Below are 12984 nucleotides of genomic sequence, written 5' to 3'. Positions count from 1 at the left end.
TCCGCTGGTGATACCCAGGCAAACAGGGTCTGGAGTGGACCTCCAGAAAACTCCAACAGACCTGCAGCTGAGGGACCTGACTGTTAGAAGGAAAACTAACAAACAGAAAGGAATAGTATCAACATCAACAGAAAGGACATCCACACCAAAACCCCATCTGTAGGTCATTATCATCAAAGACTAAAGTTAGGTAAAACCACAAAGATGGGAGAAACCAGAGCAGAAGAGCTGAAAATTCTAAAAACCAGAGTGCCTCTTCTCCTCCAAAGGATTGCAGCCCCTCGCCAGCAATGGAACAAAGCTGAACGGAGAATGACTTTGATGAGTTGACAGAAATAGGCTTCAGAAGGTCGGTAATAACACACTTCTCCAAGCTAAAGGAGGATGTTTGAACCCATTGCAAGGAATCTAAAAACCTTGAAAAAAGATTAGACGAATGGCTAACTAGAATAACAGTGTAGAGAAGACCTTAAATGACCTGATGGAGCTGAAAACCATGGCACGAGAAGTGTGTGACACATGCACAAGTTTCAGTAGCCGATTTGATCAACTGGAAGAAAGGGTATCAGTGATTGAAGTTCAAATGAATGAAATAAGGTGAGAAGAGAAGTTTAGAGAAAAAAGAGTAAAAAGAAACAAACAAAGCCTGCAAGAAATATGGGTCTATGTGAAAAGACCAAATCTACGTCTGATTGATGTACCTGAAAGTGACGGGGAGAATGGAACCAAGTTGGAAAACACTCTTCAGGATATTATCCAGGAGAACTTCCCCAAGCTAGCAAGGCAGGCCAACATTCAAATTCAGGAAATACCGAGAACAACACAAAGATACTCCCTGAGAAGAGCAACCCTAAGACACATAATTTTCAGATTTACCAATGTTGAAATGAAGGAAAAAATGTTAAGGGCAGCCAGAGAGAAAGGTTGGGTTACCCATAAAGGGAAGCCCATCAGACTAACAGCAGATCTCTCAGCAGAAACTCTACAAGCCAGAAGAGAGTGGTGGCCAATATTCAACATTCATAAAGAAAAGAATTTTCAACTCAGAATTTCATATCCAGCCAAACTAAGCTTCATAAGTGAAGGAGAAATAAAATCCTTTACAGACAAGCAAATGCTGAGAGATTCTGTCACCACCAGGCCTGCCTTACAAGAACTCCTGAAGGAAGCACTAAACATGGACAGGAACAACTGGTACCAGCCACTGCAAAAACATGCCAAATTGTAAAGAACATCGATGCTAGGAAGAAAGTGCATCAACTAACGAGCAAAATAACCAGCTAACATCATAATGATAGGATCAAATTCACACATAACAATATTAACCTTAAATGGAAATGGGCTAAATGCCCCAATTAAAAGACAGACTGGCAAATTGGATAAAGAGTCCACACTCATCAGCGTGCTGTATTCAGGAGACCCATCTCACATGCAGAGACACACATAGGCCCAAAATAAAGTGATGGAGGGAGATCTACCAAGCAAATGGAAAACAAACAAACAAAAAAAAGCAAGGGTTGCAATCCTAGTCTCTGATAAAACAGACTTTAAACCAACAAAGATCCAAAGAGACAAAGAAGGCCATTACATAATGGTAAAGGGATCAATTCAACAAGAAGATCTAACTATCCTAAATATATATGCACCTAATACAGGAGCACCCAGATTCATAAGTCAAGTCCTTAGAGATGTACAAAGAGACTTAGACTCCCACACAATAATAATGGGAGACTTTCACACCCCACTGTCAACATTAGACAGATCAATGAGACAGAAAATCAACAAGGATATCCAGAACTTGAACTCAGCTCTACACCAAGCGGACCTAATAGACATCTACAGAACTCTCCATCCCAAATCAACAGAATATACATTCTTCTCAGCACCAAATCGCACTTATTCCAAAATTGACCACATAATTGGAAATAAAGCACTCTTCAGCAAATGTAAAAGAATAGAAATCACCACAAACTGTCTCTCAGACAACAGTGAAATCAAATTAGAACTCAGGATTAAGAAACTCACTCAAAACCACACAACTACATGGAAACTGAACAACCTGCTCCTGAATGACTACTGGGTACATAACGAAATGAAGGCAGAAATGAAGATGTTCTTTGCAACCAATGAGAACAAAGACACAACATACCAGAATCTCTGGGACACATTTAAAGCAGTGTGTAGAGGGAAATTTATCGCACTAAATGCCCACAAGAGAAAGCAGGAAAGATCTAAAATTGACACCCTAACATCACAATTAAAAGAACTGAGAAGCAACAGCAAACAAATTCAAAAGTTAGCAGAAGGCAAGATATAAGATCAGAGCAGAACTAAAGGAGATAGAGACACAAAAAACCCTTCAAAAAATCAATGAATCCAGGAGCTGATTTTTAGAAAAGATCAACAAAATTGATAGACTGCTAGTAGGACTAATAAAGAAGAAAACAGAGAAGAATCAAATAGACGCAACAAAAAATGATAAAGGGGATATCACCACTGATACCATAGAAATACAAACTACCATCAGAGAATACTATAAACACCTCTACACAAATAAACTAGAAAACCTAGAAGAAATGGATAAATTCCTCGACATATACACCCTCCCAAGACTAAACCAGGAAGAACTTGAATCCCAGAGTAGACCAATAACAGGTTCTGAAATTAAGGCAGTAATTAATAGCCTACCAACCAAAAAAAGTCCAGGACCAGACAGATTCATAGCTGAATTCTACCAGAGGTACAAAGAGGAGCTGGTACTATTCCTTCTGAAACTATTCCAATCAATAGAAAAAGAGGGAATCCTCCCTAACTCATTTTCTGAGGCCAGCATCATCCTGATACCAAAGCCTGGCAGAGGCACAACAAAAAAAGAGAATTTTATACCAATATCCCTGATGAACATCGATGCAAAAATCCTCAATAAAATACTGGCAAACTGAATCCAGCAGCACATCAAAAAGCTTATCCACCACAATTAAGTTTGCTTCATCCCTGGGATGCATGGCTGGTTCAACATATGCAAATCAATAAACATAATCCATCACATAAACCAAACCAAAGACAAAAACCACATGATTATCTCAATACATGTAGAAAAGGCTTTCAACAAAATTCAACAGCCCTTCATGCTAAAAACTCTCAAACTAGGTATTGATGGGACGTATCTCAAAATAATAAGAGCTATTTATTACAAACCCACAGCCAATATCATACTGAATGGGCAAAAACTGGAAGCATTCCCTTTGAAAACTGGCACAAGACAGGGGTGCCCTCTCTCACCACTCCTATTCAACATAGTGTTGGAAGTTCTGGCCAGGGCAATCAGGCAGGAGAAAGAAAGAAAGGGTATTCAATTAGGAAAAGAGGAAGTCAAATTGTCCCTGTTTGCAGATGACATGATTGTATATTTAGAAAACCCCATCATCTCAGCCCCAAATCTCCTTAAGCTGATAACTTCAGCAAAGTCTCAGGATACAAAATCAATGTGCAAAAATCACAAGCATTCCTATACACCAATAACCGACCAACAGAGAGCCAAATCATGAGTGAGCTCCCATTCACAATTGCTTCAAAGAGAATAAAATACCTAGGAATCCAACTTAAAAGGGATGTGAAGGATCTCCAAGGAGAACTACAAACCACTGCTCAATGAAATAAAAGAGGACACAAACAAATGGAAGAACATTCCATGCTCATGGATAGGAAGAATCAATATAATGAAAATGGCCATACTGCCCAAGGTAATTTAGATTCAATGCCATCTCCATCAAGCTACCAATGATGTTCTTCACAGAACTGGAAAAAACTACCTTAAAGTTCATATGGAACCAAAAAAAAAGAGCCCACACAGCCAAGACAATCCTAAGCCAAAAGAAAAAAGCTGCAGGCATCACGCTTCCTGACTACAATGCTACAGTAACCAAAACAGCATGGTACTGGTAACAAAACAGAGATATGGACCAATGGAACAGAACAGATCCCTCAGAAATAACACCACACATCTACAACCATCTGATCTTTGACAAACCTGACAAAAACAAAATGGGGAAAGGATTCCCTATTTAATAAATGGTGCTGGGAAAACTGGCTAGCCATATGTAGAAAGCTGAAACTGGATCCCTTCCTTACACCTTATACAAAAATTAATTCAAGATGGATTAAAGACTTAAATGTTAGACCTAAAACCAAAAAACCCTAGAAGAAAACCTAGGCAATACCATTGCCTGGGCATGGGCATAGGCATGGGCAAGGACTTCATGACTAAAACACCAAAAGCAATGGCAACAAAAACCAAAATAGACAAATGGGATCTAATTAAAGAGCTTCTGCACAGCAAAAGAAACTACCATCAGAGTGAACAGGCAACCTACAGAATGGGAGAAAATGTTTGCAATCTATTCATCTGACAAAGGGCTAATATCCAGAATCTACAAAGAACTTAAACAAATTTACAAGAAAAAAACAAACAACCCCATCAAAAAGTGGGTGAAGGATATGAACAGACACTTCTTAAAAGAAGACATTTATGCAGCCAACAGACACATGAAAAAATGTTCATCATCACTGGTCATCAGAGAAATGCAAATCAAAACAACAATGAGATACCATCTCACACCAGTTAGAATGGCGATCATTAAAAAGTCAGGAAACAACAGGTGCTGGAGAGGATGTGGAGCAACAGGAACACTTTTACACTGTTGGTGGGACTGTAAACTTGTTCAACCATTGTGGAAGACAGTGTGGTGATTCCTCAAGGATCTAGAACTAGAAATACCATTTGAACCAGCCATCCCATGGGTATATACCCAAAGGATTATAAATCATGCTGCTATAAAGACACATGCACACATATGTTTATTGCGGCACTATTCACAATAGCAAAGACTTGGAACCAACCCAAATGTCCATCAATGATAGACTAGATTAAGAAAATGTGGCACATATGCACCATGGAATACTATGCAGCCATAAAAAATGAAGAGTTCATGTCCTTTGTAGGGACATGGATGTAGCTGGAAACCATCATTCTGAGCAAACTATTGCAAGGACAGAAAACCAAACACCGCATGTTCTCACTCATAGATGGGAATTGAACAATGAGAACACTTGGACACAGGGTGGGGAACATCACACACTGGGGCCTGTCGTGGGGTGGGAGGAGGGGGGAGGGATAGCATTAAGAGAAATCCCTAATGTAAATGACGAGTTAATGGGTGCAGCACACCAACATGGCACATGTATACGTATGTAACAAACCTGCACGTTGAGTACATGTACCCTAGAACTTAAAGTATTTTTTAAAAAATCCTATAAATCAATTTTAGATGAAGTAGTAAAAAAAAAAAAAAACCAGGAAAGAATTGAAATATGCATGTTAAACTTTTATTTTGTAATGCATTCTGTGGTTATGACAATTTTAGTTATGAACACAGTATTTTTGAAAGCTACTTTAAGAATAGAAACTATCAGATTAAAACTGACAGGATTTAGAAATATGTATCTTATGGATACCTTTAAGAAAAGGCAAATGTATTTGAAGAGGAGACTACTATACTTACATTATTAAGCTTTTGAAATTAAAATGTCATCTCTTTTTTAGGCTTTTTGGTTTTTTAGTGTATGTAGTCTCATTCCTAGGATCCCAAAGTTCAGTCAGAGGACCCAAATGAAAGACATGAAAAAAATTGAAATGAATAGTTTATTTAACAAGGATTGATTTATTAAAAATTTATCACTTCTTTAAGTTTTTGAAAAATTTCTAATATACTAAAGCTTTCTTGTAATGAGAACACAAAAAGCAGAATAGCTTATCTATTTATTGCCTACTGGAAATTCTGAAAGGGGTCTTTTTGTGTCTATATGTGTTAGATTAACAAAAGATAGTGTACCTCTACACCTTTGCAGAGAAATTTTTAGGTGTAAGATTTCAATCTTGAATAGAAATTGATATTGTCATTAACACCAAAAATATATATATAAGGAAAATCTAGTTTTAATGGAATTTCTTAGAATAAGCATATTTCAAATGAACATGTGTAATTTTCCCAAAGTGAACCTATCTTAAGTAAAGGTTTTAAACAGAGCTTGGAAAACTCTCAAGAATTATAAACAGAATTCCTATACTGGGACAAAGGTTGACTTTCTAAAAGTCTACGATTTTCTAAGGAGTTCATTCATTTAACAGAAATGTATTGAGCACCTACTATGTACCAATTTTTCTGCAGGAATCAGAATTAACCAGATTACAGGCCAAAATTTCTGGACATGAAAAGGCAGAAGACATGAAGTTTCTGCCAGCCCCATTTACATCTCCAACAGAAATTATGCCTGATGTTCAAGATTCAAAATTTGCTAAACGTTTTCACACATCTTTTTCCAAGTGTACAAAATTACGTCGCTCTATTAGTGCCAGTGATCTTACTTTCAAAACTAATGGTGATGAAGATCTTTCTGAAGAATTACTACAGGACTTAAAGAAAATGCAATTAGAACAGCCTTCAACATTAGAAGAAAGCCATAAGAATCTGACTTACACCCAGCCAGACTCATTTAAACCTCTTACATATAACCTAGAAGATGAAAGTTCTGAGAGTAATGACTTTAACACGCTTAGTGGGATGCTAAGATACATAAACAAAGAAGTAAGACTATTAAAAAAATCTTCTATGCAAACAGGTGCTGGTTTAAATCAGGTATGTATTTTATACACTGTAAGCTGTAATAATTTGTTTCCAAAGAATATCATTTTATTACTTGGAAGAAAATTCATATATTTAAATGAAAAACTACTAATATTTGAAAAAGGAAGATTTTACATTTTACACATTAAGTAAAATCAATACCAAAAGACATTTTCTCTAGGTCATGGTGTGAGATAATAGGGGGAAAGAGAGAGGCAGAGGGAGACAGAACAGGAAGTAGAACAAAAAATAGGAAGATAGACATGAAAGTGCTTAAAAATAAAAAAATTTAAAAACTGAAAAAAAGAAAAATGGTAAGAAGAAATATGCAGTGAGAGGAATCCAGAGAAAGTAGGTTCTGAGGTGAATGTTCTCATAACTTCGTCATAATTTACTGTTCATCTGGGCTCTGTATGTCAAAATAAGTTATTGCTGGCTATCACTGATCTTTGGAAAGTTGATTTACTGATTAGCCATTATTTAAAAGCATGAATAAGGCCAACTGCCCTCATCCTTATAATTTTTCACCCTAAAATATTTATGTTCATCTTTCCTTCTTTTGTCCCTTTTCTCTTTAAAAGAAAGATATGTCCCTCTTCTTTTTTAGAGAGAACCTCTTGAACATGTACTTTCAAGCCTTTAATACGCTTGCCTATTTTGCTTCTCTGCTTCCTGATTTAATCTGTATCTTCAGGCTTCTTTATTTCCCTCTTCCTTTCATTTCCAGACATCTTAAATTCATACCCACTCTAAGCTGGGTGCAGTGGCACATGCCTGCAATCCCAGCTACCCAGGAGGCTGAGGCAGGAGGATTATTTGAGCCCAAGAGTTTGAGACAAGTATGGGCAACATGGAGACCCCATCTCAAAAAAAATTTTTATTCATTCTATTTCTCCATTGTTGCTACCTCCTTACTACCCTTCCCACTTTGTAACTTACTGTATTTGTCTCTTGAATATTAAATTTACTGTTTTCTTGAAAGTCACAAAAAAACTCCTTATATAATAAACAAATTTAGTATCCTCTTTTTCTTCAGCTTTTGTAGATTTAACTGTCCATTCCCCCTTTTGATATTCTCTTCTCTTGACTTTTATGATTTAATATTTTTCTGGTCCTCTTCTTATTTTGAACTAATTACTTTCTCACTTTTCTGCTCCTCGTATTCCTTATGTTCCACAATATAGGATTTAATCTGTAGTTTGTGAATGGGCGAATGGAAATAATCTCCTTTAGATAATGTCAGCTTTTAAAAAAATGCCTAACATCATTTTCAAACACATCAAGATAGCTTTGGTGGCCTGAACAGTTAAAAAAAAATTTTGTTGGAATAGATCCAAGACAAAGAAAAATTGTTGAGTGAGTTTTTCTTCATAATACTTATTTTTGCTGGCTTAAGTATATGTCTATCTACTTGTTTATTGATTGTCTCCCCCACTGAAAATGTAAGCTCTGTGTGGACAGGGTATGGTCATTTCGCTTATTTCTATATTTCTAGTGCCTGGTATATAGTAGATGCTGAATGAATATTTATGAATGTATCAAGTGGCTAAATAAATTACATACAGTAAACACAACTGTAGTTTTAAATGCTAGATTTCATCAGGCTGTGCTGGCCAAAATTTCACTTTTAGCATATTACTTTTAGCACCCAAGAAGTTAAAGATTCAGTAAAGGTAACTGAGAAGTAATCAGTGAAACAGAAGAGAAATTAGGAGAGTATAATATTTCACAATGTATTTCAAGGAGGGTGAGATCAATTGTGTCCAGTGTTGCTAAGTAAAGTGAAGATTGATAATTGACTATCATATTTGGTAATGTCGAGGCTTTTATGACCCTCATAAGACTGGCTTTAGAGTAACAATGGGAATGAAAGCCCGATGTAGAGTGGGTTTAGCATAGAATGGAAAGAGAGGAAACAGAAACACCAAGAATAGACAACTCTTTGGATAAAGAGTAAAGCAGAGAAATGAGGGAGATGTGATGTCAAGGGAGAGTTTTTTGTTTTGCTTTTTAACGTAAGAGAGAAAACAGCTGTTGGATATTGATAGGAATGATCCAGTAGACAGGGAAACAGCAATTCAAGACAGAGTAGAAGGAGTAAAATCCTTAAGGTAGGCTTAAGAAATGGGATACAGGAGAGCAGTAGAGGAGTTGGTCTTGGATAAAAGAAGGGGCAGTTCATCCACTGTGGTAGGAAGGAAGGCAGAATATGGGAGCACAGAAACACATGGAATGGAAGGTTTGGTAGTGGGAGAGAAATTTCTTTATTGATTGCTTTTCTTTTCTTTTTTTTTTTTTTGAAACGGAGTCTCGCTCTGTCGCCTACGTTGGAGTGCAGTGGCGCAATCTTGGCTCACTGCAAGCTCCGCCTCCCAGGTTCACGCCATTCTCCTGCCTCAGCCTCCCGAGTAGCTGGGACTACAGGCGCCCGTCACCATGCCCGGCTAATTTTCTGTATTTTTAGTAGAGATGGGGTTTCACTGTGTTAGCCAGGATGGTCTCGATCTCCTGACCTCGTGATCTGCCTGCCTCTGCCTCCCAAAGTGCTGGGATTACAGGCGTGAGCCACCGCGCCCGGCTGATTGCTTTTATTTTCTTAGTGAAATAAGAAGCACGGTTTTTTAGCTAAGGCACAGTAAGATATTGGATATTTAAGAACAGGGAAGGTATGTGAAATGGTTACTTACTTTGGAGAGTAGGAAAGCATAAACAGACTAGCAAAGTCTAGTAGAATTGCCAGCCAGATAGTTCTGTCATGTGGAACAACCGTGCAAGATACAGGACATCTGGCATCATTTGTCCCTGCCTGTTGTATATCAGCAGCAGCATGTCCCTTTCTCCCCTATCATAGTGACAAACAAAAAGTACCATCAGAAATTTCTAGAATGTTCTGTAGAGGATGGTACTGCACCCTTTAAGAACCTCTGCTCTACTCCAGTGACCCTTGCAGTCATAGATATGCAAGACTCTCTTTTTGGTAAAAATAGCACCTAATTTATGCAGGATAAATTTGATAAGTACAGTGACAGATTGTGATCATAACAATACATAGCCTTTACTGTATGTCAAGCAAATCCTTTATATATAAATTAACTCATTTAATCCTTATAACAACCCCCTGATAGGTACTATTATCTGAATAGTACCAAATAATAGTACCTAACAGTTCTACTGTAGTGGGTACTATTATTATCCTTATGATAGGAAACTGAGTCCCTGCTCTTAACCACTATATATAATATTTACATAAGTGTACTGGTATTTTCTTCAGTATGTCTGATTACATAGTTTGGTCTTGCAGTTGCTTAGCCAATTAAGGATTAAGAGTAGGAGTTAGCCAGGCGCGGTGGCTCACACCTGTAATCCCAGCACTTTGGGAGGCTGAGGCAGGTGGATCACGAGGTCAGGAGTTCAAGACCAGCCTGGCCAAGAGGGCGAAACCCCATCTCTACTAAAAACACAAAAATTAGCTGGGCGTGGTGGTGCGCACCTGTAATCCCTGCTGCTCAGGAGGCTGAGGCGGAGAATTGCTTGAACCCGGGAGGCAGAGGTTGCAGTGAGCCGAGACTGCACCACTGCACTCCAACCTGGGTGACAGAGCGAGACTCCATCTCTAAATAAATAAATAAATAAATAGTAGGAGTTAAAAGTTACTACATAACAGATAGAATACTTTCTTACTCTGTAGGTTTTTGCAATATATATTTGAATTTTTCAAGTCATTTCACCTATTCAATTATCATTGAAGATCAATGCCAAATTAAAATATTCAAAATACTGGCCGGGCAAGGTGCCTCACACCTTTAATCCCAACACTTTGGGAGGCCAAGCAGGAGGATTACTTGAGACTAGGATTTCAAGGCCAGCCTGGGCAACATAGCAAGACCTGATCTCTACAGAAAAATAAAATGAAAAATTAGCTGGGCATGGTGGCGCACATCTGTAGTCCTAGCTACTTGGAAGCTGAGGTGGGAGGATTGCTTGAGCCGGGTTCGAGGCTGCAGTGAGCTATTATCATGCACTGTAGCCTAGGCAACGGAGCAAGAACCCATCTCTAAACACAACAAACAAACGTTGTAGCCTATTGTTAAACTTAAAAGATTGGATTCTTACAATCCTATCAAAGTTATATTCTGTACAAACATAGTTTTCTTGATTGTCAATGATACTCTACTGAGTTTTAAATGCATTGACCACAGTCAATACTCATAACTTTAAGCTCACATGGAACTCTTATAGCGCATGAGCCTCAGTTGCATTACCTGTGGTAGTGACCACCTCATAGTCATTTACATGTATGTTGCATTAATAAATATATACTACTCTGTAAAATTTAATGAAAGAAATGTATTTTTATTTTTTTGAGACAGAGTCTTGCGCTGTCACCCAGGCTGGAGTGTAGTGGCATGATCTCAGCTCACTGCAACCTCTGCTTCCCGGGTTCAAGCGATTCTCATACCTCAGCCACCTAAGTAGCTGGGATTACAGGCATGTGTCACCATGCCCGGCTAATTTTTGCATTTTTTAGTAGAGACGGGGTTTCACCATGTTGGCCAAGCTGGTCTCAAACTCCTGGCCCCATGTGATCTACCCACCTTGGCCTCCCAAAGTGCTGAGATGACAGGCGTGAGCCACCACACCTGGCCTGAAAGAGACATTTTAAATTGGGATGTAGAGCCATGATCTGTAGCCTAGTTCAGGTCCTCAGCTTATTTCACCTGCCACTTAAGTATGACATTGCATTGGTCTCCTATTTAAAAGCAGGATTTTAAAACTCTTTTAAACCAAAGAAATTATTATTTAAATAAAATAAAGAAATCCATTATGTCAAATAGATTCAAAGGTAGTTTATCTGATTGGGGGTAGGATATGTCTGACCTTTACCTAGTTACTTAAATCTACTCATGGCTGCTCATGCAAAAGCTCCAGAGCAGCCCTGGATTAATCATTAAGGAAAATAAGCAGGACCATAGGGAACTAAGGGGAATGCCACAGAGTTGTTTGCTCTAGCTATCATCCTCTTAATTCGTTCACTGCCACACTTGACTTTAGTAGAATTTTTAGTAACTGTCTTTATCTGCCATGTTCAAATTTAATCTGCACTATTAAAAAATCATTTTCTGTGGTATGATGAGTGACAAAAGTTTAAAAGTTTGATTTGAAAGTGTCATCAGGTATTACATTTGTTTCTTTACACATGGTGTGAATTTCAAAACCAGCTAGCTGGGTCTGGATAGCATTTGACTCATCAGCTGATTCGTCTAAAGGACTCTTAAGCAATTTTTTAAAGCAGTGGTAGGCCCAGGAGGCACCATTGTTGGGCTGTGCAGAGGGTATCAGCTGGCCTAAATCCAGCTCTGCTTCAGAAAGTGCAGTTTTAAAGTCCACTGGTACAATGAAAAGAATGTGGAAATCGATACATGAGAAGTGTTTAATAAGTGTTAGCTCCCTTGTGTTGCAGCCCAAATACTATTTTCCTAATGGTTAAGTATGTTGGCACTTCCATTGAGAGTAAAGCCTCTTAACACAGCAGTATTCTGCTTTCAGACTAACAAAAGCTTCAGAACTCAAAAAATTACACCTGTACACAATTTAGAACACAATATCAGCAAGTTCAGAGACTTCATATTAACTCCTATTCTAATCCTGTTTTGGATTAGAGCAGTGGAAGTGTTGTGAATACTGATTAATTAGCGAATTCACCGTTTATTAGGAATTTATAAGAAGTTATTCTATTTCTCTTATTTGTAAGTAGTTTTCAAGATATGGTACATATATCATGCAGTAAGATGAAAAATAAGAAATTAGGAAATTAGCTATAGGGAAAGCAAAGATAAAAAAATGTTAAACCAGGAGTATAGGTAATACCTAGAGACATGATAATATTTTCAAATTCACACCCTCAGTAAAGATGAAGGTATGACAAGAAAATTTGGCCCATATTTTCTTAAATCCCCTGGGCCTTTTTCCTCTATTTTTCTACTTTATGTTAAACTGCTTTTATATGTAAATAATTGTCTTTTGTCTTTTTCTGCTCTTTTTTCTTTTTTTAATCTTCCTTTTTCATTGACTTTTTTCATGTAGCTATTCATCCTTGTTTATTGTGCTCTCAAACTATAATGTGACACTGATGCCTAAATGTTATTTTTATGTTCCTTTTTTTGAGTTTTAAAATTAGTTTAACCTCATATTCACACCCACCTCATCAAGCCAGAATTATTTGCTTTTATTTTTTATTTTATTTATTTTATTTTATTTTTTTGAGATGGAGTTACCCTCTTGTCTCCCAGGCTGGAGTGCA

The 12984-nt window shown here is 37.6% G+C and overlaps 1 protein-coding gene across 20 annotated transcripts in view; it reads left to right on the top strand.

Moving 5' to 3' along the window:
- The window catches only part of CCDC18 (coiled-coil domain containing 18), a 100734-nt gene that overhangs the window by 86762 nt on the left and 988 nt on the right, over positions 1–12984 (top strand). For 14 of the 20 annotated variants that reach the window (XM_063718493.1, XM_063718490.1, XM_063718486.1 and 11 more), the window contains 2 exons: positions 6228–6695; positions 7868–12548. The exons of 2 other annotated variants lie outside the window; for them this stretch is intronic. In XM_063718493.1, the coding sequence (XP_063574563.1) occupies positions 6228–6695; positions 7868–7888 (489 nt within the window). In that variant the 3' untranslated portion in view covers positions 7889–12548. Of the gene's footprint in view, positions 1–6227; positions 6696–7867; positions 12549–12984 lie in introns of those variants that run through there. 4 more of the 20 variants (XM_009247814.3, XM_063718530.1, XM_054554180.2 and 1 more) reach the window with 1 other exon arrangement.

Source organism: Pongo abelii, chromosome 1 (genome assembly GCF_028885655.2).
Source record: "Pongo abelii isolate AG06213 chromosome 1, NHGRI_mPonAbe1-v2.0_pri, whole genome shotgun sequence".
Lineage (NCBI taxonomy): Eukaryota > Metazoa > Chordata > Mammalia > Primates > Hominidae > Pongo > Pongo abelii.
The sequence above is the reverse complement of the archived record's forward strand: the minus strand, read 5'-3'. Positions and strand labels throughout refer to the sequence as shown.